Source organism: Mixophyes fleayi, chromosome 5 (genome assembly GCF_038048845.1).
Source record: "Mixophyes fleayi isolate aMixFle1 chromosome 5, aMixFle1.hap1, whole genome shotgun sequence".
Classification (NCBI taxonomy): Eukaryota; Metazoa; Chordata; class Amphibia; order Anura; family Limnodynastidae; genus Mixophyes; species Mixophyes fleayi.
The window spans coordinates 33,314,865-33,340,896 of record NC_134406.1 but is presented as its reverse complement, the minus strand read 5'-3'; the positions used below and the strand labels follow the sequence as shown (position 1 = coordinate 33,340,896).

The following is a 26,032-nucleotide window of genomic DNA, read 5'->3' as shown; positions in this document are numbered from 1 at the left end:
AAGCTGAACAAGTCATAATAGGGGACAATTATAAAATAGACAGCTAAAAGCAATACAGATTTGGTACAATAAATGATCTGCTGTTGAATAATGAAGGTGTGCTGACATAATTTTAATCTAAGAGATCGGTTTCTTCTGTATACTTCATATTTATCTATATTATTTCTGTTTGGTATTGAGTAGTTGTTGATGGAGCTGTTTGTTGTCTTATTCCAACTGATTTTCAGTTCACAGGAAACCTCAGAATTAGTTTCATTCAGTCTGCACTATTCATCACATACAGAAACTGTCCCACACATAAGGGGTTCTATTAAAAAATAATCACATTTTATTATAAGCAAACACAATGAACTATTACACAAATGTTATAGAATGGGAACAGACCATAAAAATACAACTGTATAATTAAAATCACATTCTACAAGTTACAATGTTATTAGGACAATATCTCATAATACAGTGCATTTCTATGTAAGGTGTGGATTAGAATACTTATTTTTACAAATTGTTATCATTAATTAATATTGTAATTAAAAAACAGTAACACTTGCATCAATAATGTGATAGACTGAATGAGGGGCGTTAAGTTGTGAGTGCTGGAGGCATTTATATGTTGTATGGACATGGATTTTGGGCACAGACCCTTTACTTGCTATAGGGCAGTGTTGGCTAACCTGTGACACTCCAGGTGTTGTGAAACTACAAGTCCCAGCATACCCTTCCAGCAATAAGCTGCTATATATTGGCAAAGCATGCTGGGACTTGTAGTTTCACAACACCTGGAGTGTCACAGGTTAGCCAACACTACTATAGGGGATGTGTCTTCTTAAAAAAAAAAAAAATGACCATTTAGATATGTCATACACCTATTTTTGTGCAGATGATCCGTTTATATGGGTGAGATCTGCTCAGGAACAGGTGTTCCTCGCTGTATACAGACTAGCTGTACTTCATTCTGCGCTCATACCTAAAAATACTTGCTTCTGTGATGATATATTTACATAAGCTTTAAGGGAAGGACATTACATACTAAGGGTACATTAGGGTTTTGTGGGTGTCCCCACGGGCTTTATTTGGGATCTGCCTATTTTTTTAAAAAAATATGATTTAAAAGGAAGCATGCATGTGTAGGACAGCATAATATAACATTCTCCTACACAGCAAATGACCACTGTTCTTTTATCCTGCAAATAAGCCATCATCACCAGACACAGTTTGTACAGATAACTTGCACAGCTAGATTTATAAAGCAGGCATAACTATCCGTTACCAGCCACTTGTTGCAGAGAAATACCCCCCCCCCCCCGTGCCCCCCATTGCAGGCCACATATTGAAGGGAATTACCCCCATTACAAGCCATGTATTGTAGAGAAATAGCCAATTATAACCCCAAATGCAAACCACATATACTAACGAGATCCTCCAACTGCCAGTCACCTGATGCACAGATACCCCCAATTGCCTGTCAAATATTGCACAGACTAGCACCTTCATGTTCCTTTGAACGTCAACAATTTCCCAGTAATTGTATCAGCGTGGGTACTCTTCTGATTCCCCTGGCACCTTCATGTTATTCTCTATATATTCAGGGTTATGAGCAAACGATGGGGCTGAATAATCTCTTAAGGAACACGATGTCGCCAGAAGTGCCACTGGCCGCATCATACAGGACTATGAGCACTTAGCACTCATAGGTATGGGCGACCACGCACAGTGCAGTGACACAGAGGTGCACGCAGCAGACAGTGGCCATGAATCCTTCGGATCCATGTGTGGGAGGATGAATAATATCCCTGAGAGGGAACGTGGATGTCAGCCAACAATCCCACAAATGGGGACACAACGTGTCACCACAGATACATTTCACAACTGCGTAACTTAGGCGCATTTGTGCCAAAATAAATGCACTACAGGCTTGGGGCTTTGTAAACGAGCCTTGGGGCTATATTTACTAAACTGCGGATTTGAAGAAGTGGAGATGTTTCCTATAGCAACCAATCAGATTCTAGCTGTCATTTTGAAGAATGCACTAAATAAATGATAACTAGAATCTGATTGGTTGCTATAGGCAACATCTCCACTTTTTCAAACTCGCCGTTTAGTAAATATACCCCTTAGTGTATTTTAGGTCCATATTTAAATCCACTAACATAAGGGGCTTAACGAACTGAAATTAAACTTTCCTTGTAAACAGTTATGGAGGGCCAGAGATAAACAGTGTGACATAAAATAAGGAACCTGAATTTAGCATTAGTCATTTAGATGATGATGTTCCCACATGTTCCCCTTCCTCCTCCTACTTACTCTTCATTCTGTATCCGTACCATGTCATTTAGTGACACAACAGCTTGCTGCCTCTAGGATACAGTAACTAGTCATCAGCAAGAGAAACCTTTCCCCCAGCCCAGCATACAGTGGCCACAGACCAGATTAGGGTTATTATTGTCTTCATTGCTAGCATAATAACTGCCATAGCAATAGGCCAAACTAAAAATCCCCTAAATGTCATCATATCATGTATACAACAAAAAATGTTGCTGGAATTATAGTATCCAAATAAGGGAAAACAATACGATTATGTGAAAATCAAAACAATTGAACTTTTCTAAGTTTGGTAATTAGTACAATTATTTCCTTTTCCATAAAGATGGGATGACTTTACAGGTCACTTAATAACCATAACATTGTATAAGTGCATCACAAAAGCTTCTTCTTTCTACAAAACGTCATTCAAAGCGTTTGCACAGACAAGCACAAAAAAGCAGAAAGGAATCATCAATGTATGCCTCTAATGGGCAAACAGGAACATCTCCATATTATAATATAAAGATATTACACGCCTTTCTACTATTCGGAAATGACCCTCATAGCATATTAATGTAATGAGTTTTATAATACAATGTATGACATATCATATAGTCAATTGTAATCCACCTGCCAGTAAAAGATCATCATTCCCTTATAGAAACTCCTTCATAGAGGCACAAAAGTTAGATATGCACAATACACTGTTTCAGAAAACATAATGGTAAGATGTGGCGGGGGCTTGATGTGCCATTTTTGTGTATTGATCTTTATTAATCATGTAACCCAAATAATTTTCTTTTAGCTCAAATATACTTTAGGGGGAAAAAAACCTTAATAATACTGAAAACATGTTAATTATACAGTCTCTTTAAATTGCTTTACAGCTGCTTAAGGTTAGTTGGGAGCATGAAGTCCACCTTAGGATGTAGTTCCTTTCTTCTTCTGCAAAGCCCTTGCCAAGTCGGACATGAAGTCTAGTTGCCCGCCTGCACCACCATTTGCGTTGTTCAGTTCCTTTGGTCCTTTACTATCTCTTCGTTTTGGAGGATTTGGTGGCAGCTTTTTCACTGGAAGCTGCGGTGGAGCCAAAGCGGCAGAAGGCGGTGGAGGCGGAGGAGGTGGAGGTGCACCAAAACTTGCTACCGGGGTTGGTTGTGGAGGAGCAGGAGGATATCCAGTGGCAGAATTAAAGGATGGAGGTGGTGGAGGTAAAAAATCAGGGGGGGCATCAAGGAAGTCCGGAGGTGGAGGGGGCAGGAAATCCTCCCCCCACTGTGATTCTTCTGTTGCTGGATGCTCAGGTGGTGGTGGTGGTAAATCCGAGTGCACTGGCTTGGCTTTAATTGGCAGTGGTGGGGTAGCAACTGCCTGTGGTTTGGATGACATTCTTGCGGGTGTGGGTGGGGGTTGTTTTGTTAAAGTAGGAGGTGAGATTTTACGTTCAGGCTTGGTAGTCTCATTCAATTTCATACTCTAATGGAAGAAAAACAAAACAACAATAACATAGTATGTATATGTACTTTTCAGTTTTTTATCATTTATTGCAGCATAAGCGTGCCAAAATATAGATTGTTAGCTCATTTTTTTAAGCGATCCGTGTACATTGTCAGTCTCTGTTTCTCTATAGGGAGCCATGATCTCTATAACAGCATTTGTCTCTCCTCATGCACTTCTCCATAAAGTGCAATGGAGGAAAGATGGATGAAAAGAAGCCAGTGTTTACAGGCCATAATGCTATAAAATAAGGTTTGACTACAAGTTTTTAAAGATAGTGCCCTATACATCACCTGACATACACCAAAACATGTGTTTCCTAAACACAGGGCCGGAATAACAATGGGGCTGATGTAGCTACAGCTTCAGACCACCTCTCACAAATAGCAGAAGGTGCACTCTCACCCACCCTCCACGGCTTGAACAGTCGTGCTTAGCTTTGGTCATTTGCAGCCACAGTGCTGTCTCTACATTAGAGAAGCGCCACAGCTGCAGTACAAACCAAAATAGCTGCAGCAGTACCTCCCATGGGTCTTTGTAGAACTCAGGAAGGTAGACTTGGGGCTAGATTTACTAAGCTGCAGGTTTGAAAAAGTGGGGATGTTGCCTATAGCAACCAATCACATTTTAGCTGTCATTTTGTAGAAGGTACTAAATAAATAAAAGCTAGAATCTGATTGGTTGCTATAGGCAACATCCCCACTTTTTCAAACCCGCAGCTTAGTAAATCTAGCCCTTGGTGTGCAGACTCAGATGTGGTTCACACTTCTGTTGCCATGATCAATTTCCACCGCAAGTGACTGTAAGTAGCACTATATGAGGCCGAATAAGGCAGATCTCTCAGGCAGTAGGAAATATATGTATATGCAATCGCTTGTCTAATTTAATTGATGCTATTTTTATATGCAGTCTCCTGTCTATATTGATCAATATAATTTTATATGCAGTCTCCTTTCTATATTGGTCGATATAGTTTTATATGCAGTCTCTTGTCTATATTGGTCGATATAGTTTTATATGCAGTCTCCTGTCTATATTGCTCAATATAATTTTATATGCAGTCTCCTTTCTATATTGGTCGATATAGTTTTATATGCAGTCTCTTGTCTATATTGGTCGATATAGTTTTATATGCAGTCTCCTGTCTATATTGATCGATATAGTTTTATATGCAGTCTCCTGTTTATATTGACATTGCTATCCAACTAGAGGGAAGATGAGATAGAGATGGAGGTGGTTGGAAGGAGGCATAACCCATACCCTCCATGACGCTGGCCCTTCCGGCAGCATGGTGCTACTCACAACATGCCCTTCATTTTATATATATATATATATATATATATATATATATATATATATATATATATGTAACATAAAGTAGGCAGCATGTAGAAACCTGTTTAATAACAGGAATCCATCTTCAGGATAGTGTAAACATTATTATAATGTGTAATTGTAAAGGACTGTTAATTGCTTTGACCCAGCAGAGAATATTTAAAATTGCTGGGAGGAATGTTTGTACCATACAGATCATTTTTGTCGGTCTTGTAATTCATCATTGAGACCAGCAGTTTATTTGCCATCATTATGTCTTTTGTATAAAAACGAGACTAGAACATATTTTACATTTCTGTTGCAGTTATTTGTTTTATGCTAGTCTTCAGAAGAGATTTAAGATATTCTCTGAAATGTTGGTTGCAAAACCCACCATAGAAAATAGCAGTAATGGATGAGAAAAAACAAAACCATTTTGATTAACTCCATATTGTATAGGGATGGGAATAATACTATAGAAGTACGGGGACAGTTTTTTCAATAAGAAATATCTGAACGTAGAAATGTCCTTTAATGAATTAGTTATAGTTTCCATCTCTAGCACTGTATATAAACAGAAGACATGGGTCTCAATCTATGAATAGTCAGTCAATGACAGCTGAGGGGTTGTGTGACCATGCAGAGTGATATCAATACAAATGACAGTGAATGTGATAAATGTGAAAGTCCTATGCACATCAATGTGCTGAGGTCAGTGGCGGATCCAGGGGGGGCGATCGCCCCCCCCTAGCAGGGGCTTGCTGCCGGCGGCTGCACATTATGTGCAGGTCCATTCAGCAGTGACAGGCAGGGCCAGCGTGCTGCCCGGCCGCTCTGATTGTGTTTTAAACACAATCAGAGCATCCGGGCAGCACACTGTCCCTGCCTGTCACTGCTGAACGGACCTGCACATAGTATGCAGCCGCCAGCAGCCTCAGATGTCAAAAAGGGGGCGGGGCCTAAATCGCCCCCCCTACATCGCCCCGGGTAGCAGTATTCTCTAGATCCGCCCCTGGCTGAGGTTACAGGGATTTCCATGCAGGACCGTGTTAAATGCATGGGATTCCATGCAAGGCAATGCTAATATACAGTGACATATTATAATAGGGGCATATGGTTGCAATAGAGCGTGCCACTGTTTTAGCCCCATCCATTTCTTTAGTTTTTTTTCTGTCTTTCATTTGTTTTTTTAAATTTTGTTAGCTGACATAGGGTGTGAGGGCCAGGGCCCTGGTCTTTCTGACTTATTGTGGCAGCCATGGTAATGAGGTTCTTCCTGGTGGCTGTGCCCCCCTAAGAGGCAGCCGCCTTTCTTCCATTCACCTCTAGTTACCATTAGATCTAATTTAACTGGATCTACTGGTGTTACAAGTATGCTGGCTCTGCTGGATTCTCAGCTGACCTCTCAAAGGTCACTTTAGAAAACCCCCCATAAATAAATAAATTGTGTATATATATATATATATATATATATATATATATATATATATACAGTCAGGTCCATAAATATTGGAACATTGACACAATTCTCATATTTTGGGCTCTATACACCATCACAATGGATTTGAAATTAAACAAACAAGATGTGCTTTAACTGCAGACTTTCAGCTTCAATTTGAGGGAATTTACTTCCAAATCAGGTGAACAGTGTAGAAATTACAATGGTTTCTATATGTGCCTCCCACTTTTTAAGGGACCAAAAGTAATGGGACAAACTAAACAATCCTACATCAAACTTTCACTATTTAATACTTTGTTGCAAATCCTTTGCAGTCAATTACAGCCTGAAGTCTGGAAGGCATAGACATCACCAGACGCTGGGTTTCATCCCTGGTGATGCTCTGCCAGGCCTCTACTGCAAATGTCTTCAGTTCCTGTTTGTTCTTGGGGCATTTTACCTTCAGTTTTGTCTTCATCAAGTGAAATGCATGCTCAATCGGATTCAGGTCAGGTGATTGACTTGGCCATTGCATAACATTCCACTTGTTAGCCTTAAAAAACTCTTTGCTTTTGCAGTATGCTTCGGGTCATTGTCCATCTGCACTGTGAAGCGCCGTCCAATGAGTTCTGAAGCATTTGACTGAATATGAGCAGATAATATTGCCCGAAACACTTTAGAATTCATCCTGCTGCTTTTGTCAGCAGTCACATCATCAATAAATACAAGGGAACCAGTTCTATTGGCAGCCATACATGCCCACGCCATGACACTACCACCACCATGCTTCACTGATGAGGTGGTATGTTTTGGATCATGAGCAGTTCCTTTCCTTCTCCATACTCTTCTCTTCCCATCACTCTGGTACAAGTTGATCTTTGTCTCATCTGTCCATAGGATGTTGTTCCAGAACTGTAACGGCTTATTTAGATGTTGTTTGCCAAACTCTAATCTGGTCTTCCTGTTTTTGTGGCTCACAAATGGTTTACATCTTGTGGTGAACCCTCTATATTCACTCTTGTCAAGTCATCTCTTGATTGTTGACTTTGACACATATACACCTACCTCCTGGAGTGTGTTCTTGATTTGGCCAACTGTTGTGAAGGGGTTTTTCTTCACAAGGGAAAAAATTCTTCTCTCATCAACCACAGTTTTTTTCCGTGGTCTTCCGGGTCTTTTGATGTTGCTGAGCTCTCCGGTGCATTCTTTCTTTTTAAGAATGTTCCAAACAGTTGATTTGGCCACACCTAATGTTTTTGCTATCTCTCTGATTGGGTTTGTTTTGATTTTTCAGCCTAATGATGGCTTGCTTCACTGATAGTGACAGCTCTTTGGATCTCATATTGAGAGTCGACAGTAACAGATTCCAAATGCAAATGTCACAGCTAGAATCAACTCCAGACCTTTTACCTGCTTAATTGATGATGAAATAACGAGGTAATAGCCCACACATGTCCATGAAATAGCTTTGGAGTCAATTGTCCCATTACTTTTGGTCCCTTAAAAAGTGGGAGGCACATATAGAAACCTTGTAATTCCTACACCGTTCACCTGATTTGGATGTAAATACCCTCAAATTAAAGCTGAAAGTCTGCAGTTAAAGCACATCTTGTTAGTTTCATTTCAAATCCATTGTGGTGGTGTATAGAGCCCAAAATATGAGAATTGCATTGATGTCCCAATATTTATGGACCTGACTGTATATATATATATATATATATATATACACACACACACACACACACACACACACACACACACACACACACACACACACACACACACACACACACACACACACACACACACACACACACACATTAATATGTGTGTGCTATGCTTTTACTCGGGGGAACTGTGGGGATAATTCAGTATCCTATTTTGTTCTATAATGAAATTAAAATTAAATAAGCTGATTCCAATATGCTATTAGATAAAGACTCTATCTCTTTACAGACAAAGTAATAAAACATTTGCTTAGGTAGACATAGAAATAGAAAAGTTATGTCCAGTGAAGTCAACACAGCCCAAATATAAAAAAATGATCCATGAATTCAATACAATTAAGGAATTTTTGCATTGTTCAGAAAAGTCCTGACAGGGGACCTGCATTTGTATTGTTTATTGAAAGACAGAACAGTTGCTTATAACCATGCGCGGTAAAGTCTCTCACTGACTAAGCCTACTGCACAATATGACCTTCATTATAGACTACAAGCCCCAGCATGCTTTGCCAGTAGATAGACAATAGCTGGCAGGGCATGCTGGGACTTGTAGTTTCACAACACATGGAGAGCCGCAGGTTGGCCAGGCCTGCTTAATGGTGTTTGTGTTTCTGTATTGCAATCTCTTTTTATGATGAGTAATGTCCTAACATCTGCCTAGGTCCACATTCATGCTAGACAATATACCTCTCATTATAGGAAATGTAATGTCCATCCCCGGACATTTGCCATGTTGGAAGGTATGTGTAATCCATACTTGCCAACATTTTTTTTTATTTTTCCGGGAGATGCCGGCTGGGACATGGGCGTGCAGGGGGCGGGGCTGCGAAATCACGTCATTTTGGCCCCGCCCCCGTGACGTAATGACGCAAATTGCGTCATTTTACAGTGGGGGCGGGGATAAACGCCGCGATTCCGGGTGAATCGCGGCGTTTAAACTAAATTTTTCCCCCTTCCTATCAGGGAGATTGCCACACTCGTCCGGGAGACTCTCGCAAAATGCGGGAGTCTCCCGGACAATCCGGGAGAGTTGGCAAGTATGGTGTAATCCTGTAATAACAGCAATAATAATAATCATCATACACTTATCGTGACATATATACCTTTGTTTCCTCTCCACGCTTCCAGGCATCTGTGAAGCTTGAACTGGCATTTGGTGCATTTTGGGATATCTGATCATTTCCTTGGGCTGTCCCTTTAAAATAAATGAACACGTTTAACAAGCATAAAATCAAAACTATATAATTAAATATACTGTTATGTCTTAAACTGACACAGCAACTTTTTGGTCTTGGGCAAAGGTTACTTAATGAACTTTAAATGTAAGCGCTTCTGTTTGTTTTGGGATATTCAAAGTAGAGTGGCTCCAAATTATAGGATCAATCTGGCCACATAGCCAAATATGTTTTCACTTTTTTACATTTACTACATCCAGAGCCGTAACTTAGAATTCTAGTGCCCTGGGCGAGAAAGACAAATGCCGCCCCCCTAGACCTCAATTTTAACCAATTTAATCTAAAATATTCCTAAATTGCGCCCCCCTTCAGCGTTGCGCCCTGGGCGGTCGCCCCTGTCGCACAGCCCTAGTTACGGCCCTGACTACATCTACATGCATGGTCAAGTAACGCATGGTGATTAGGCTACATGGCCCGATCATTGTTTGCATGATGAGCTTCACAACAGATTTCTATATAGATTGTTATGTTAGTAAATCTCAAACCTAATGAAAGACACACTGCAAATGTTGTAATGAGATTTAATGGCAACTGGTCATCATAAACATTAAAGTGGAACTAAAGCTTCATACGGGGCATCTATTCACGATGTCCTGTGATATGCATGATTTGTAAAAAGGATAAATGTATATTTTACACTGATCTACATCGTTCTACAATCTCAGTGTTTGCCTGATGGGAACTTTAATACATGAACTCCAAATTGAAAGAGAAGATTGGCTGAAGTTCTTTAAAGGAAGAAAATCCTTAGCACTATAACCAATCACAGCTCTAAGATGCTAAACTGGAGTTTAATGTAAGACTAATTCTGGATTCTTGGGGGGGAATTCAATTCCCCCCCGAATTAGCGCGGAGTTAAAGAGCGGCGTTGAAACTACCGTAATAACGGTAACTAAGCACATTATTACCGTAATAACGGTAATAATGCGCAGGCCACGTTTCTTTTACCTGTAACACGGCCAATTGAATTCCCCCCTTAAGATCTCTTGAAGAAGATGTTTTTATTTGGCCAACTAGAAGGGCTATGGTCCTGTCTGGAGATCCTGGGTCAGGGCTTCTTATACTAATTCTAATACATGCTGCCCTTCTATTAAAAAAAGTTTTGTGCCATTGAGGACAGGTAAAAAGTGCCCAGAGGTCTGTCACCCATTAAATTCTGCCACCCAGATGAGTCAGCATCAACCTACAATCATCAACATCACCCACAGTCTACAAATCCCATCATGGAGATTCATCAAAACCAGACATCCAACAATAAAGCAACCACTATGGGGCATATTCAATTACGATTTGCGGCCGCACGGATCTCGGTACCTCAACATCATGGATTTCTGTGCGCACCCCTATGGAGTACGCATCGAAATCCGCAATATTGTGCTACCTTAATGACACTTTATGCGCACAGCCGCGCGTAATCGCGGCCATGAATTGTAATTGAATACCCCCCTATATCTGATACAGCCGGATGATGGAGGATGTGTGTGATGCTCAAATGAAAGTAGATTCTTTGTGCCCTTTTGTTAATACTTAAGTTTTCAAGGCTCCATCTCAGCAGTGATTTTCCTTTCCTGAAATGAAGTAGCATGTTTGTGTAATGATACTAAATACAGGTCATGTGTTGTATTTACTTACCTGTTGTACTTGAAACAGATGTGGCCCAATGAGAAGCAAGTCCTGCTTTTTGGACAGCCGTCTTATAGTTGTCATATAAGGTCTTCCCATACTGAAAACAGAAACGTGGTTATATTACACTCTGGGACAGGAAGGTGTTAATGGCTTGTATGAGAATGTTGGGCACCGAGAGCGGTAACTGATAGGGGTGGAGGCAGCACTAGAGATGGAAAGAGTGTCCCACTTTCCCTAATTGCGTTTCAGCCTTCCTAACTTTGGCTACATCTTCTTTGAGAATATGGGGGAGTACTGATCTTCATTATTTAGTAATCAAGCACCATAAACATTACTGTATGATTCCATTAAAGTCACTTGGGTGAGCCAGGTATTCTTCAGCTTACCCTGCTATGGTAGATATAGTGGACTTTATCCATTATTTCCATATGAGTGGGTGTTTATAGTGAGGCAATCAATATGAGGCAGCTGTCTCAGGCAGCAAGTAATGGGAAACAGCACAATGAAAGGAGTTCAAAATATATATATATAATATATATATGTATTTCTTAATTAAAATGTCTGATATCAATTACCTGTATTTACTTTGTTAGTACAGTATTAGACTTTTAGAGTGCACACTACTAATATACACATTTTTATGGTAGTTTTTATTAAGGATGAGTTGCCACCTCAAGCACCAGATTGCCTAGACTCATGTACTATTCCAAGTACTTAAATCAGACATAAATTTGATACATTATGTAATATTTGTTGGAAGGCACAAGCCTCAAAGCCCTTATTATGATGTCCCTTCTAAACCCAAAATACAAGTGGTTACTGATAACTTTCACGAACTTATCAGATAGATATATAAAGTCTTGCTTTTGGCGGGACTGGGTCATTCTCAGACCCTGAAAGTCATGTGACAGAAATTGTGCATGGTTTAAGGTGGCTATAGCTGGGCGGATCTGTATGTGGCTTGGGTGGATCAGAGGCATGGTGCAGATCTTAGGGGGTTTTATTTTGTTCCAAGTTTGTCTTAAAAAATGTTAGGTTTTGATATTGGACATTTTTGTGATTGCTGGGGAATAACTGGAAGCTTTTGTGATTATGGGGGAATTACTGGAAGTTTTTGTGATTATTTGGGAGTTACTGGAAGATTTTGTGATTGTGGGGGAGTTACTGGAAGATTTTGTGATTATGGGGGAGTTACTGGAAGATTTTGTGATTATTTGGGAGTTACTGAAAGATTTTGTGATTGTGGGGGAGTTACTGGAAGATTTTGTGATTATGGGGGAGTTACTGGAAGATTTTGTGATTGTGGGAGAATTACTTTCCTACAGACAGCAAGCATCCACTTGAAGCACATTGCAGCTAGCCATCTTTTGCAGAAAATAGTTGATAACGGGAAAATAGCTTACATCCTCTATATAAGAAATGTTAACAAAAAGCTTCTGTAGCTTTTTTTTTAAATACAACTACGCTTATTTTGGTTTAGTGATCCTTAATTTCATCAGTGAAAATTTCTGTCTTGGATGCACATATGACTGCTTGAAGAGCCATCATTGTCTTACCTTGGCTATCCTAATCCCTGTAACCCACTGGTGGAGAACCCATGGATCATCACAGCACAAATATTTTATGTACTGTGACTCCTTCTGGATCTGTGGATGCTGCAAAAAAACATAAAAAATGTAATTAATAATAATAGATTTTTAATAATAATAATAATAATAATAATAATAATAATAATAATAATAATTAATTGATCTTTTAAATCACTTGGTACATAGGGGCATATTTATTAAAGGGCAATTGCCCAATGCATAAAAAGGGTTACTGCCGGAGTACGACCCCAATGGCGGTTAGTTTTCCCAGAATTTCTGTCAGGTCCCAGCATACATTGTCAGCTATCTGCTGGCTATTTTGCTGGCAGAGCATGCTGGGGCTTTTAGTTTCACAACACCTGGAGAGCTACAGGTTGGCCTGATATAAATGGAGAAGTGGCCAGGTCAGAAAATACAAGAGCAGACACACACTTAGCAGATACAACTCCCTGCTCTTGTTCACGTCTGTATAGAGGGAAAGCATACAACTGCACATACTTTACCTTCCCTGCTATTGGGGGGGGGAGGGGGGTGCATGTCTCTAGGTGTCCTTCAACAACATAATAATAATAATCTTCAAACACTTAAAAGTGCCTCGTAATAAAGGCAATCTCAATGTCCCATTACACTCACAATTAATTTAAGACTGTCTTTTTGTAAAATGTACTGATTAAATGATAACCACAATTTGATGGGTTGCTATAGGCAACATCTCCACTTTTCAAAATCACCGGACACTCTCAGCTTGATACGTTTACCCCTTGGTCCTAAAGTGGCAAAAGTTTGCACTTTGAAGCCACATTTTTACTTTTCTACTTTAATGGAATATCTGCAAACACACATTCCTCCTTTTACAAGGGTGTTTTCAAAGACCAGAGTATAGCTTTATATAACCTTAGAAAAAAGGAAAAGTGGAGGTGTTGCCCATAGCAACCAACCAGATACTAGCTATCTTTTATCTAGTAAGTATTGGGCAGCACAGTGGCTCAGTGGTTAGCACTTCTGCCTCATATCACTGAGGTCATGAGTTCAATTCCCGACTATGGTCTTATCTGTGTGGATTTTGTATGTTCTCCCTATATTTGCATGGGTTTCCTCCCACACTCCAAAAACATACTTGTAGCTTAATTGGCTGCTATCAAATTGACCTTAGTCTCTCGGTGTGTTTATTTTAGGGAATTTAGACTGTAAGCTGCAATGGGGCAGGGACTGATGTGAGCGAGTTCTCTTTACAGTGTTGCGGAATTAGTGGCGCTACGCAAATAGCTGGTGATGATGATGATCCTAGAAGCTGATTGATTGCTATGGGCACCTTTTTCTCTTTAGAAAGTTTGATACATCTACTTCCAGGAATTGGCTGTGCCCCTTGAAATGTGTTTGTCAGATAATTAGAGGCACTAATGCAAATATAAAAGCAGACAGGTCACCTTGTCGCTGCTTGTCAACAACCCTTAATGACTCACAGAAGCTCTAAAATATCAGCTGTTACTGACTTGGAAGTCTCATGATGGTAATGGAGGTGGCTGATAATGTGGTATTTATGCCAAGAGCCAAAAGTAAAGTATGATAATGGAAGTGTTCAGCTTATCTTGTATTTTCTTTTAAAAAGTGTGACTTAAAAGCAATAATGAGGGTAAAAAGAAGATAAAAAATCTGCTGACATACACATTCTGCTAATGGCAGGACATTGATTTAAGTCATTGATTGTGATGTGAGAAGGTTTCGTAAACTGTACATCTAAACCGTTATCTCTCCTGTGCTGCAGATATCATTATTTTCTGGTGAGTTACTTCCAATTGTATATTCTAATGGTATAAAGCGTCCTTGAATAGAAATGTGCAGCAGCCTGGTGAGATTACCACTGACACAACTGGATAGTGTAATACAAGCAGAAATCAGAGTTAGGCTGGGTACAAACAACAGAAAATCTCCGGATGTGATATCATTAACGGATTTACCAATGACTGAAAGTCCCGATCAGCAGCTGATTCATGTGTACACACTGTACACGTTTTACACGATTTACTTTCAGATCTGTGCTCTTCATCTGTCATAACTATCAGCTGAAATGCTCTTTTCCTATAGGTTGGGCTGCAATGTACGTAAGTCCTTCAGGAGTTTTCTTATGAGTTATGTTTCGATGGCTGTCTGTAGAGATTGCAGTGATTTTCTGAGTAGCCAGAGATTGGCCTAGATTTAACCAGACAGCTGCTGAAAGCTGTTCATCAGCATCACTGTACAATACTAATCACAAATGATTATAGGGCCCTGTGGTAAGGAGGTAACCTATGAAAACTGATGCAAAGGTAAGACGTATTCTTCCTAATTGCAGGAAACCACATGTTTATATACATGTGCTAAACTGCGTTATAAAAATAACAGAACATGGTTGGTTGCTATGGTCAGCACCACATATTACACCAGTTTTCAAGAATATTACTACTTTTTCCAAGTTAGTGCCATGCATGCCAACATTTCATACTTCACTTGACAGTGGCCTAATGCAGGGGCAGGCTGGGCTGGGGGGGGGGGGGGGGGGGGGGGCAGAGAGCCTGCTGAGTTGAGTCTTGCCCCCGGCTAAAATTTGCCAGCCCTCCCCTGGCCTAATATCACAATTTTGGTGGGTGCCGGAGACAGAAAGTATGGTGCCACAGTTTGCACCATGGAGCATATTATAGCACAAATTGCGTCATCGCACCACTTCCCTCTTGGTGTTCACCGAGGAGGTCTTGGTAATGCAATTTGCTTTGGCAAAAGCTTCCCCATGCAAGTCAAGGGGTAGTCTTTTAACAAGTGTTTAGGCCCGGCGCTCCCATTAGGCAACCTTAGGCAATTGCCTAGGGCGCCGGGTCCTGCAGGGCGCCGCTGCCGCTGACTAGATTGAAAATCTAGTCAGCGGAGAGATGTGGGATAGAGGTGCAGCGGCGGCGCGGAGCCGCCGCTGTTTTTTAAATGTCCGCCGCCGCCGATGTCAGATGCGCCCGGGCTGCACACCTGATCACTGACGTCAGTGATCAGGTGACATATGTTTACCCGGCGCCGCCGGCTGTGCCCCTGTTTGTCAGGAGTAAAGTTTACCCAGCGCCCCCCTCTCTTCCCAGCATGCACAGGCTGCTCCACCCTTCTCCTTTTTCTGGAAAGAAGCTGAGGAGCGGTGGGCAGCCATTTAGGAAGAGCCTCCCTGCATCTGATCATCAAAAACGGTAAGTATATTTAATTTATTTATTTTTTGGGTATTATAAATTGTATTTTTTTTTTTAAGGTGAAAACCCAGGGGGGAGAGGGGGGGGGGGGGCGCTAGGCTGAAAGTTTGCCTAGGGCGCCTACAGACCTTGCACCGGCCCTGCAAGTGCTGCAGCGGTACATATAGACCGCAATTCTCCTTTTGCTATCCCCATCTCAGAGGAAAAAAAGAAAGGGAAAAATTATTTAAATAAAACTTGTTTTCCAAATATAAATATTTTCAAATAATAATAATTATTATTGTTTTATATATATTTTTAAGCATTGTTTTCTATTTATAAATGTAACTTAAAGCTCAAACTTTGGCTTTCCGTTCCAAAATGAATACCCGAGCATGCTTGCAGGATCCCACATATGCATATTCCATGAGATCATGCATATGGGGCAGCACAGTGGCTAAGTGGTTAGCACTTCTGCCTCACAGCGCTAGGGTCATGAGTTCAATTCCTGACCATGGCCTTATCTGTGTGGAGTTTGTGTGTTCTCCCCATGTTTGCGTGGGTTTCCTCCAGGTGCTCTGGTTTCCTCCCACATTCCAAAAACATACTAGTAGGTTAATTGGCTACTATTAAATTGACCTTAGTCTCTCTGTCTGTATGTTAGGGAATTTAGACTGTAAGCTCCAATGGGGCAGGGACTGATGTGAATGAGTTCTCTGTACAGCGCTGCGGAATCAGTGACGTTATATAAATAAATGGTGATGATGATGATGATGAGACTGGCCCGGTAAAGGGGCAAGTGAAGACTTACAGCTCCTGGGTAGTATCAGCTGCCTCCAATATATTTTCTGTAAATTGCAGCGAAAATGTATTTTCTATTGCTGCGATAAGTGGTGAAAGACAATCTGTATTATCGCTGCAAATTAATAAACAAGGGGCCTTGGAGAGGCCAAATTTTTTCTTATAATTGAAGTAAAATAAAAAACAGTACTATTTTGCAAAGTTGTCCTGCACCCAGTAAATCATTTTATGGCCTGTGAACATTTCACTGCTGTATTTATTTGTGATAAAAACACGGGAATAATTGAGTAGATGAGTAACCTAACTAAACCCATTTTGAAATAACAAACCATTCATAATTGGCTAAATAAACTTCTGATTACCTTAACGTCTTTAATAATCAGTTAAATCATTTTTTTTTTAACTTAAATTTATACAAGGAACATACCTTCAGGACAAAGCAGTGATCGGTCGGAGCTTTGTATTTTAATTTATACTGGGTACCATAATAAACATTGACATTATCAAACTGTACAAAACATGCCAAATCACGAGACGTCTGCAAAACAAACACATGGAGGCAATTGAGGAATAGAGGAAAATTAATATACTCACACAGTTTTACATTTAGTGAAAATAAACATTCAATGAACTGACTTTGGTGCACATGTCTAATAAAACAGTAACTAAAGTTCTATTACAATGATTCTTTGTGTTTTTACTTTGTCTCTGGTTCAAGTCATAAAGCTGCAATGTTATTTTCTGGGACATAATAGGTAGGTTACTTAAAGCCCTTAAACAATATTTCTTTTACATCATTTTTGAAGAGCGATATATTTTGAATAAAATACTTCTCAACATACTTTTTCTTCTAGAAAAGCCGCATAAAATACATCAATAAATTATGACTCTGTTAATAATGCAAGGAATTTATCAAGTACTTAAAGTACACCCATCTTCTATACACAGTGAGGGCAGCTGTTTTGTGTAAGTTGACTACATTTTTCAAATCAAAACCAGGGATGCATTAGTGCATCCCTGTTTTTGATCCATGCATAAGTGGCACCTCCCATGTATAAGTGTAGGGCATAAAACATTGTCAAGTAAAATCCATTGATCTCTTTTTGCACTGCACACATATTTTTTGTGAAAACAACAGAGACATTTGTAACATACTTTGTTTAGCAGAACACATTCTGCTAAACAAAAAGCAGACTCCAATTTAGTAGCTACAAAACAGATCCTATTCACAGCGGGCCCAATAAAATGACTAGTAAAAAAACAGAACCCAATCTTATGATTGTTGTAAAATATAGACCCAAACCTCATGGCTAAGTAAATACTCCAATCTGTTGGCTAGTGTATAATGCAGACCCCAATCTGACTGAGAGTGCATAATGCAAATGTACCGTTGACAAGTGTACACAATTTAATGGATAGTGCACAATGCAGAGCTCAATCTGATGGCTAGTGTAGAACAAATAGTCCAATCCAATGGCTAGAGTACAATACAGACCCTTATCTGAAATCTAGTACACAATAAAGAACCAAACCCAATGGCTAGTGTAAAATACAGATCCAAATCTGATGGCTGGAACACAAGGCAGACCCCAATCTGCTAGATCACAAAACCAATCTAGTGGCTAGTATAAAATACAGAACTCAATCTGATGGCTAGTGCACAGTACAGACAACAATTAGATGGCTAATTTACAAGACAGACCATATTTTAATGGTTAGTATAAAATACATTCCCCAAACAGATGGTTAGTACAGAAAGCAAAACCTAATCTTGGAGTCTACTTTATAACACACATTCCAATTTTGGTGGCAGATGTACAAAGTGGCCTCAATCTTCATGGTGGTATACCAAGCAGACCCTAATGCTAATGGCTAATGTACAAGCAGATTTCAATCCATAGAACACTAGTTCTTTTCTGCTAGTACCAGGGAAACATTCAGGGACACCCAGGAACTGGGGAGCTATGTGCGTAAACTGGTATGTCTGGTAACACTGATTTAGCCTGAACCAATGTTCATGAAAATGCAGCCTATTAATGCACTAGGAACTCATGTAATCCCTGAGGCATGAGACACACGGTGCCTCGTATCATATTGATGTCAGAAGTTCCTAGTGAATTTGGGGAAGGGGTCTGCCAGTCTACCCTCCAAAGGCCCCGACTTTGCTCTACTGAGAATGCAGAGGGGCCCAGCTCAAAAAAGCAGACTGGGGGCCTAAGGAGCAATTTGATCTGCATTGCTGGGCCCCATAGCTGCCAATTCCTTGCATAACAGTACTTCCATCACTACCTCCAATGTGTGTGGGCGACAGGTATAATCTAATAGCTGCTGCATACAATAATCTTTTGTTCAGTCGTATGTTTAGTGCACTATAGCAGGTGCTGTATTATTTTTTAACAGACAAACATACAGGTTTATGATACATTCTGGGCTTATTTTCACCCAAGGGAATATGCAACATGACTGCATTACAATACACAAACACACATAGAGAAGGGGAGGTATTTGTTGTGTCATACTGTTCCTCTCAGCTCAAAGAAAATCGTTGACGTCACCAACTGTCGCTTTACCTGGTTTTCAATAAAATTACCTAATGATGAGTCACATTCTTTTCGTGTACCTGCATTCTGCTTTTATATAGAAGAGACACCATTTTTTATTTCAGAAAAAAAAAATCAATTTCCAATCGCATTTTTTTTTTATAAATTTAAAATTGCTGTTCCATGTGGAGAACAGAATGCCTTTTATTTTCTTTGTATTTAAAATTACAAAGAAGAATATTGTGGGGCACCTTTTCCCTGCCATTTGTTAAAGACTCTCCTTTTGTTCTTGAATAGTTGCTATGGCAACCTGAGATAACCGGGACCGAGAGCTGTTTGGATACAATCATTTCATGCTGTGTTGAATCTCACTGTTTATAATATTCCACGTGACAAAGAACTTCATCAAATCGGTATATAATTATTTACCTGCTCGATATATATATTAACCAATGCAATGATGCAGGACTGAAGGCAATTTATTACATTGTTATGATTCCACAGAATCCATTACCATTTTTATTTTTTTATGGGTTAAACCTGGAAGATCCAATCGATATGTGTTAATATTATATAAATTGTTTTTGCTTTTGATGTCTTAGTCTTCTAAGGTAGTAAGGCAGTGAAAGATGTCAGTGTAATTAGTTTCATAGAGGCGGAGGTATGCCCAGAAATTATGACTAAAAATCAACTCTGATACCTAGTTTCTTATTATTGCTATAAGAATAATAAATCTTATTTATCAGTATGGTTACATTTAGTTCTCTTTTAACTGAAATATAGGGAAATAGGTTTCTTATCTTCGCACATTTCCATTTCTCTCTATAAAAAGGAGTAGTGTATTGGTTTAGGCACTAGCTTTAAAGAAATTACATTGTGAGATTTGCTGAAGATCATAGTTTGAATCCTGGTGTCAACTCCTTGGGCAAATCATTTTGTTTCCCTGTGTTCCAGGCACCTAGGGATGTACCTATAGTTGTAGCAGTACATTCAGCTAAAAAACTGAATTATGAATGCTAAGAGGCTCGTACTGGGGACTAGGAACTATGCTAGAGGACTATTATATGGAATTAGCTAAGGAACTACTAATGATGACATAGAAATAAGTTAGGGCACTGGTAACTGTACAAAGGGACCACTTCTGGAGATTGATATTATGCTGATGATGACCACTACTGAGGGAACTATGAGAGAGGACTATTACTGGGGACTGGGAACTATGCTAGAGAGGACTACTACTATGGACTGGGAATTATGTTACAAGACTACTAATAGGGACTAAGAATTATGCTACTAAACTACTACGGTGGCTGGGAATTATACTAGAGGATTACTGCTGGGGACTGAGAAATATACTAGGAGGATTACTACTGGGTACTGGAAAATATGCTAAGGGAATACTCCTGTGGACTGCTAACTAAACTAGAGGACCACTGCTGAGTAAGTGGTTGACTACTGGGGGTTAGGAACTGAGCAAGGGGGACTATTAATGAGGAATTAAACTGTATCTCTGGAAATTAGAATCAACTCTCTAATTGTATATGGCAGGGTGGTATGCCTCAGGTCTCCAGGAAGATTCCTCAGGGGTATTCAGTGGTGGTTAAGTTAATCTGACCTCTTTCAACAATTATCAACAAATAAGGCCCTATGTTTGTAGAAATCGATTGCTCTGATCAAATCTACACTGATTGTCTTGCAGTTTAGGCAAAGATCAATTAAAGCTCTTCTTACATCTCTCCTGAGTTACTGAGACTGAGACATCTATTATTTTGACAGCCTTTATTATTAAGGCTGAATTCTGAAATGCCTGGAGAACAAAGGAAGGACCATATCCTAATATTATTATTTTTGAATTGTTGCCACCTTTTTTCTTTTATTATTGTATTTTGACCTTTATTCCTTTTTTGTAGACATATATGTTTGTTGAGAATGTAACAAAGTTTGATTTTTAAAAAAAAAAATGTCAAACATTATATATTATAGTGAGGCTGCCTCTGTAGTGCTTCACATCCTGAACAGAACAACTGGTCCTGCACTGAAGAAGCCATATAAGGCAGAAACAGGCTGTCTGTAAGTGAATATTCTGTGTCAGCACAAGCTTGTGTAATTAATATTAAAGTAAAAGGCTGCCATGTAAATTACATTACTCAGAAGTCTAATAATTGAAAGTGGTTTATTGTCCCCACTAACAGAATGAAACACAAAAATCTATTAAATGTTGCATTAGTAAAACTTCTTGCCAAGAATTAGAGAATGTTGGTATTATGTTAAAACTAAGTCAATATTTGCTTGTCTGCAAAGAATGTGTTATCATATCAGCAACATCTAAAATGTCTCATTTCAATATTTGTACTAACACACGGCTATTTAGCATTCCTGGCCAACACAGTCCTATTGATGAAAACAGTGAGCCTAGGTGGCTCTGGTAATTCTGCACTCATGCTCAAAGCAAACTAAAATAAGTTAGCTATCCTTTGAGGAATGTCCGTAACGCAGCTACATTTATCAGAAGAATGTCAAGGTCTCCATATAAAGTATTTTAGTTTAACCTAATACCACTATGTATGCAAATACAACACACCTAAAACCAAAAGAATATAAGAAATATAATATTTACACAAGTGGCACGGGCGAGGGAGACTCCCATGTGCACCAGACATGCCCAGAAGAATCTACCCTGGGAATTCTTTCCTTCATGAGCTGCTTTATTCCTAAATGGTTTACTCTGGTATACTGACCTTTGTCTTTCCTTTGGGCACATAATAAATTCCAGAAGCACGCAGGAGAAAGTAGCGTTTTTTCCAGGACTTTTTGCCATCATCTTTCAAATAGAAGGCGCCTTCCAGATCTGGCACCACCACAGATGCGCCACAGAAACTTTGCTGCAAGTGAAGAACTGGAATTATTATCTGAGAACAAGTCATATCTTTATGGTGGTTATTAGGAAACTGGCATTTAAACTGGAATTAAACTAAAAAATTAAAAACATTTATTAGAAAACGCATACTTGAGAACGTGATAAGTGGTGTATTCTAATGGCATAAATGCATTTGGCAATATCAGTTTTGTTCACTGGGAGCTGCAATCAGTGCCGGATTAAGGGAATGGAGGCCCCTGGGCTAAGGGGGCCTCCATTCCCCCGTGAGGGCCCCCCGTGATCCGAGCTGCCCGCCCCCGACTGATCAATACTGCTGCTGAGCACTTTCAAGAGCCCCCTGGATGCCATAGGCCCCTGGGCTGTAGCCCAGTTAGCCCTATGGTTAATCCGGCCCTGGCTGCAATAATGATCTTTCTCAAAGTTAGCGGCACTCTGCTGTATAAGACAAAACAAAATGCTGTGATAATGTAAATGCCGCGCTCGGTCTCTTTTTTTTTTAAGGTAGATAAGTTTCATGTTGAAAACATTGTTATTAACAGATCAGTGTATTTAATGGTTAGAAGCAACGACTGGGAATGGGATAGACTTCCATATAATTATGACAGTGAACCATGACCAACATCTGAATGATTTTTTAATGTATCAACGTTGTTTTGGCATTAAAGACAAGGTAAGTGCTCACCCTTCCCTACAACATCTCAATATTTTTCTTGGACTTAATTTTACTTTGAAAACTAATAAAGTATATATGAGACTTCCTGAAAACTAAGAAGGAATAAAACAAGGATACATTGATATGCTATGAAGGATCCACATATACATTTCTGTATAAGCTTTTATGCATATTCTTATACATATGTTTACATTCGACTTGGGGTTTTTAATTGATGTTAATTACATCTTCAAAAACATTAGTGTGCATTCTTTGGATTGGCCTGTTGCAGGAAATTGCAGGGAAATTGAGCTTGGTATTATCCTATTGCCTGGTAGTAATCTTGTAATGTTATGGGCCTTTGAATAGATGATGAATTGTCAGTGAATTTTGGATTAAGCTGCCCACTCACAGTAAGATGTGACCAAACTGATCAAGCATTGTACATTGAGTGACCCGCTCATATACAATCATAGACAAAAGCAAACTGTATTAAATCCAATGTGATTGGATTTAATCCAGCAAGGTGAAAAGCCTGTTGCGCTTGACCACCATTGCACTGATCTTGCACCTCAGATTGTCAATTTTTTTTTGGCTTCACTAGAAATAACTTTTACTCTGCTAAATCAAATGTTATATAGTTCTGGTGTCCACAGATAACCACTCTTGAGTCTGAGGTGTTCTTTCATCTTCCACATTTATAAACATACCCGATAAATATCCAATCTGCAACACCAGACTAATTACCAATATCGCCATCATCATCATCATTTATTTATATAGCGCCAACATATTCCGTAGCGCTCTACAATTGGGGACAAACATAGTTAACTAATAAACAAACTGGGTAAAACAGACAAAGAGGTGAGAAGACCCTGCTCGCAAGCTTACAATCTATGGGACAATGGGAGTTTGACACATGAGGTTAAGTCTACATTGATGCATTTCGGCCCAGCCAGACTGCAAAGGTTAAAGTGACTCATAAGCTAAATGATCCTGTTGACCAACAAAGTTGGTCAAGGGGTAGTTGTATAACATGTGGTAATAGAGTAGTGTAGTGAGGTTAGGAGGGTGGTTGAGGAATATTATAAGCTTGTCTGAAGAGGTGGGTTTGCAGAGAACGCTTGAAAGCTTGTAGACTAGAGGAAAGTCTTATTGTGCGAGGGAGAGAATTCCATAGAGTGGGTGCAGCCCGGAAAAAGTCCTGTAACCGGGAATGGGAGGATGTAATGAGTGTGGATGAGAGACACCATAACTAGTATTTACTGCAATAGTTTTATCAAATGTGAATTGTCAACATAAGGTGTTTTTCATTTATTTAATTATGGGAAATGGGACTGAAAAAAATAAATGATAAGAGCAACACTTATGTGTCAAAATCCCATAAAGTTGACTTTTATATCACTTTAATAACATGTCTAATTTAGTTGAAATAATAATTAATTATCTCATACAAAACTAACAGCAGATAATATTAGTCAAAGTTAGCATATATATTTTTTTAAATATTCAGTATAGATAATTTATTAATATATGTCAATTTCCACTTTAATGAAAACTTGCAAATACAGGGTCACCACCTTCTAGTGACTTTAACTTATAGGCTTGTACATGTTCTCCTGCAAGTAGCTCCCTTCTGTGCTTTTGAGCCATGTCCTTATATGGTCATTCAGTATTATTCATTTCCCTTGTTCTAGGAAACTTAAAGCTGTTCTCTGGTTGCATATGTATCTAATGCAGAAAGCACACAAGAGCTGTCATATCTGAATGCAACCAAAACATGAAACAAGTCTTATGGGTAATATAAATACTTGGCTAAAAAGCACAGAATGAAGCAACTTGCAATGACCCCCACAGCTGATCAAATAAGGGCAGTGTAGATAGAAAACTATAACAATAAGAGTATAAGTGGAATGTAACAAAAATGTGCTTAACAGAATCTCAACACAGTGGCAATATTGACACACTAAAATAAGGAACCACTTCTATTGTGCTACAAGGCTTTGATTAGACATATGGCGGATAGAGAATGCAGCTTGAGCTATTGTGCTTATAGAAAACAGAATACTTGGAACAAGAACAGAGGAGGCCAACTAACCTAATTTAGGAAACAAGACATATGTGGAGATTTTCAAAGTGCTGTGTTTGTTGTCACAAAAAAGTAATGAAGGGATGTTTAGCTGTAGTTAGAGATGAGCAACGTTGTGGTTAAATTATACGTGAAGTGAGTTTCGGGCCAGAAAAGGCTTTATAGAATCGGGTCTGAAATTTAGGCTGTTTAATCTTCAACTTCTGGTTTTGCTTTGCTATTCCACCGAAATCCTTTATCACCTTGTCTTTGTAAATTAGCATTTTATGTAAGTTATAATGTATGGATAGCGTTAGGATGACAACAGTAAATTCATTCTGCTGTGTGGTCTAGTTGGGTAACATTGAATGCCAAATTCTGCCTGTGAAACATGCAACATTTCATTGCCAAATGTGGAACAATAAAAATATTTTGCTTAACAGGTTTGAAAAATTAGCTAATCTCTAACTGTAGTGTAAGCAGATGTAGACGGTGGCATAATTAACGCGAGCCTGTGTGGTCGGGCATGGTGAAAGACCTTGTGGACAGCCATTCTGGTAGGTGAGATGGATGGGTATTGATCCGGGGACAGGAGGTGGTCCAGTGCCCTGAGAGAGGAAGTGAGGCCATCATCTTAGTTTTGTCACTATCTGCCTCCTGCAGCTCCTGTTTGCCAGGAGCTATGTTGGATTATCTGGATACATATAGCCTGCTGTATCACCATGCCACCAAAGGGGCCACTGTGACACTTGAACTGTTTTCCTTCCTGCTGAACTAAGGTCGTTATCTCAGGATGATTTTCACCTGCTGCTACTCCTTAAAAGACAGCCTCACCCAGCAGTCTGGGCCAGATCATCAGGTCACTCTACCTGAAAGGAAGCATTCTCCTTTGACTCCTGTTCCTGGTTATTCTTACCTGTGTACCTGCCTTTGTGGTTTTGCTGTTCATTCCACTGCTGCATACACAGCTCATCATCTATCTGGTTCCTGAGTTGTTCACCTGTGTGGATCTCTGTGATTCTGCTTTCTACAGCTCATTGCTTCTCAGTGTAACCTGTTCTGCTTACTTCCATCATTACCTGCTGTCTGCTCGCAAGTGTATCAGCATTACCTGGCTTCTGAGTATCGCCACCTTTCCAGAGGTATCCAACCCTGCGACCCGCAGGCTACTCATCTCACCACCT

The 26,032-nt window shown here is 39.6% G+C and overlaps 1 protein-coding gene across 1 annotated transcript in view; it reads right to left on the bottom strand.

The window, feature by feature from the left end:
- Window positions 1–1,098: 1,098 nt before the first annotated feature.
- Window positions 1,099–26,032, bottom strand: part of APBB1IP (amyloid beta precursor protein binding family B member 1 interacting protein) — a 91,872-nt gene continuing 66,938 nt past the window's right edge. Inside the window, exons 9-14 of the mRNA XM_075211980.1 lie at window positions 21,989–22,132; window positions 17,138–17,248; window positions 12,695–12,793; window positions 11,145–11,235; window positions 9,381–9,472; window positions 1,099–3,780 (exon numbers count right to left, since the gene is read on the bottom strand). Of these exons, the coding sequence (XP_075068081.1) occupies window positions 3,226–3,780; window positions 9,381–9,472; window positions 11,145–11,235; window positions 12,695–12,793; window positions 17,138–17,248; window positions 21,989–22,132 (1,092 nt within the window). The 3' untranslated portion in view covers window positions 1,099–3,225. The remainder of the gene's footprint in view (window positions 3,781–9,380; window positions 9,473–11,144; window positions 11,236–12,694; window positions 12,794–17,137; window positions 17,249–21,988; window positions 22,133–26,032) is intronic.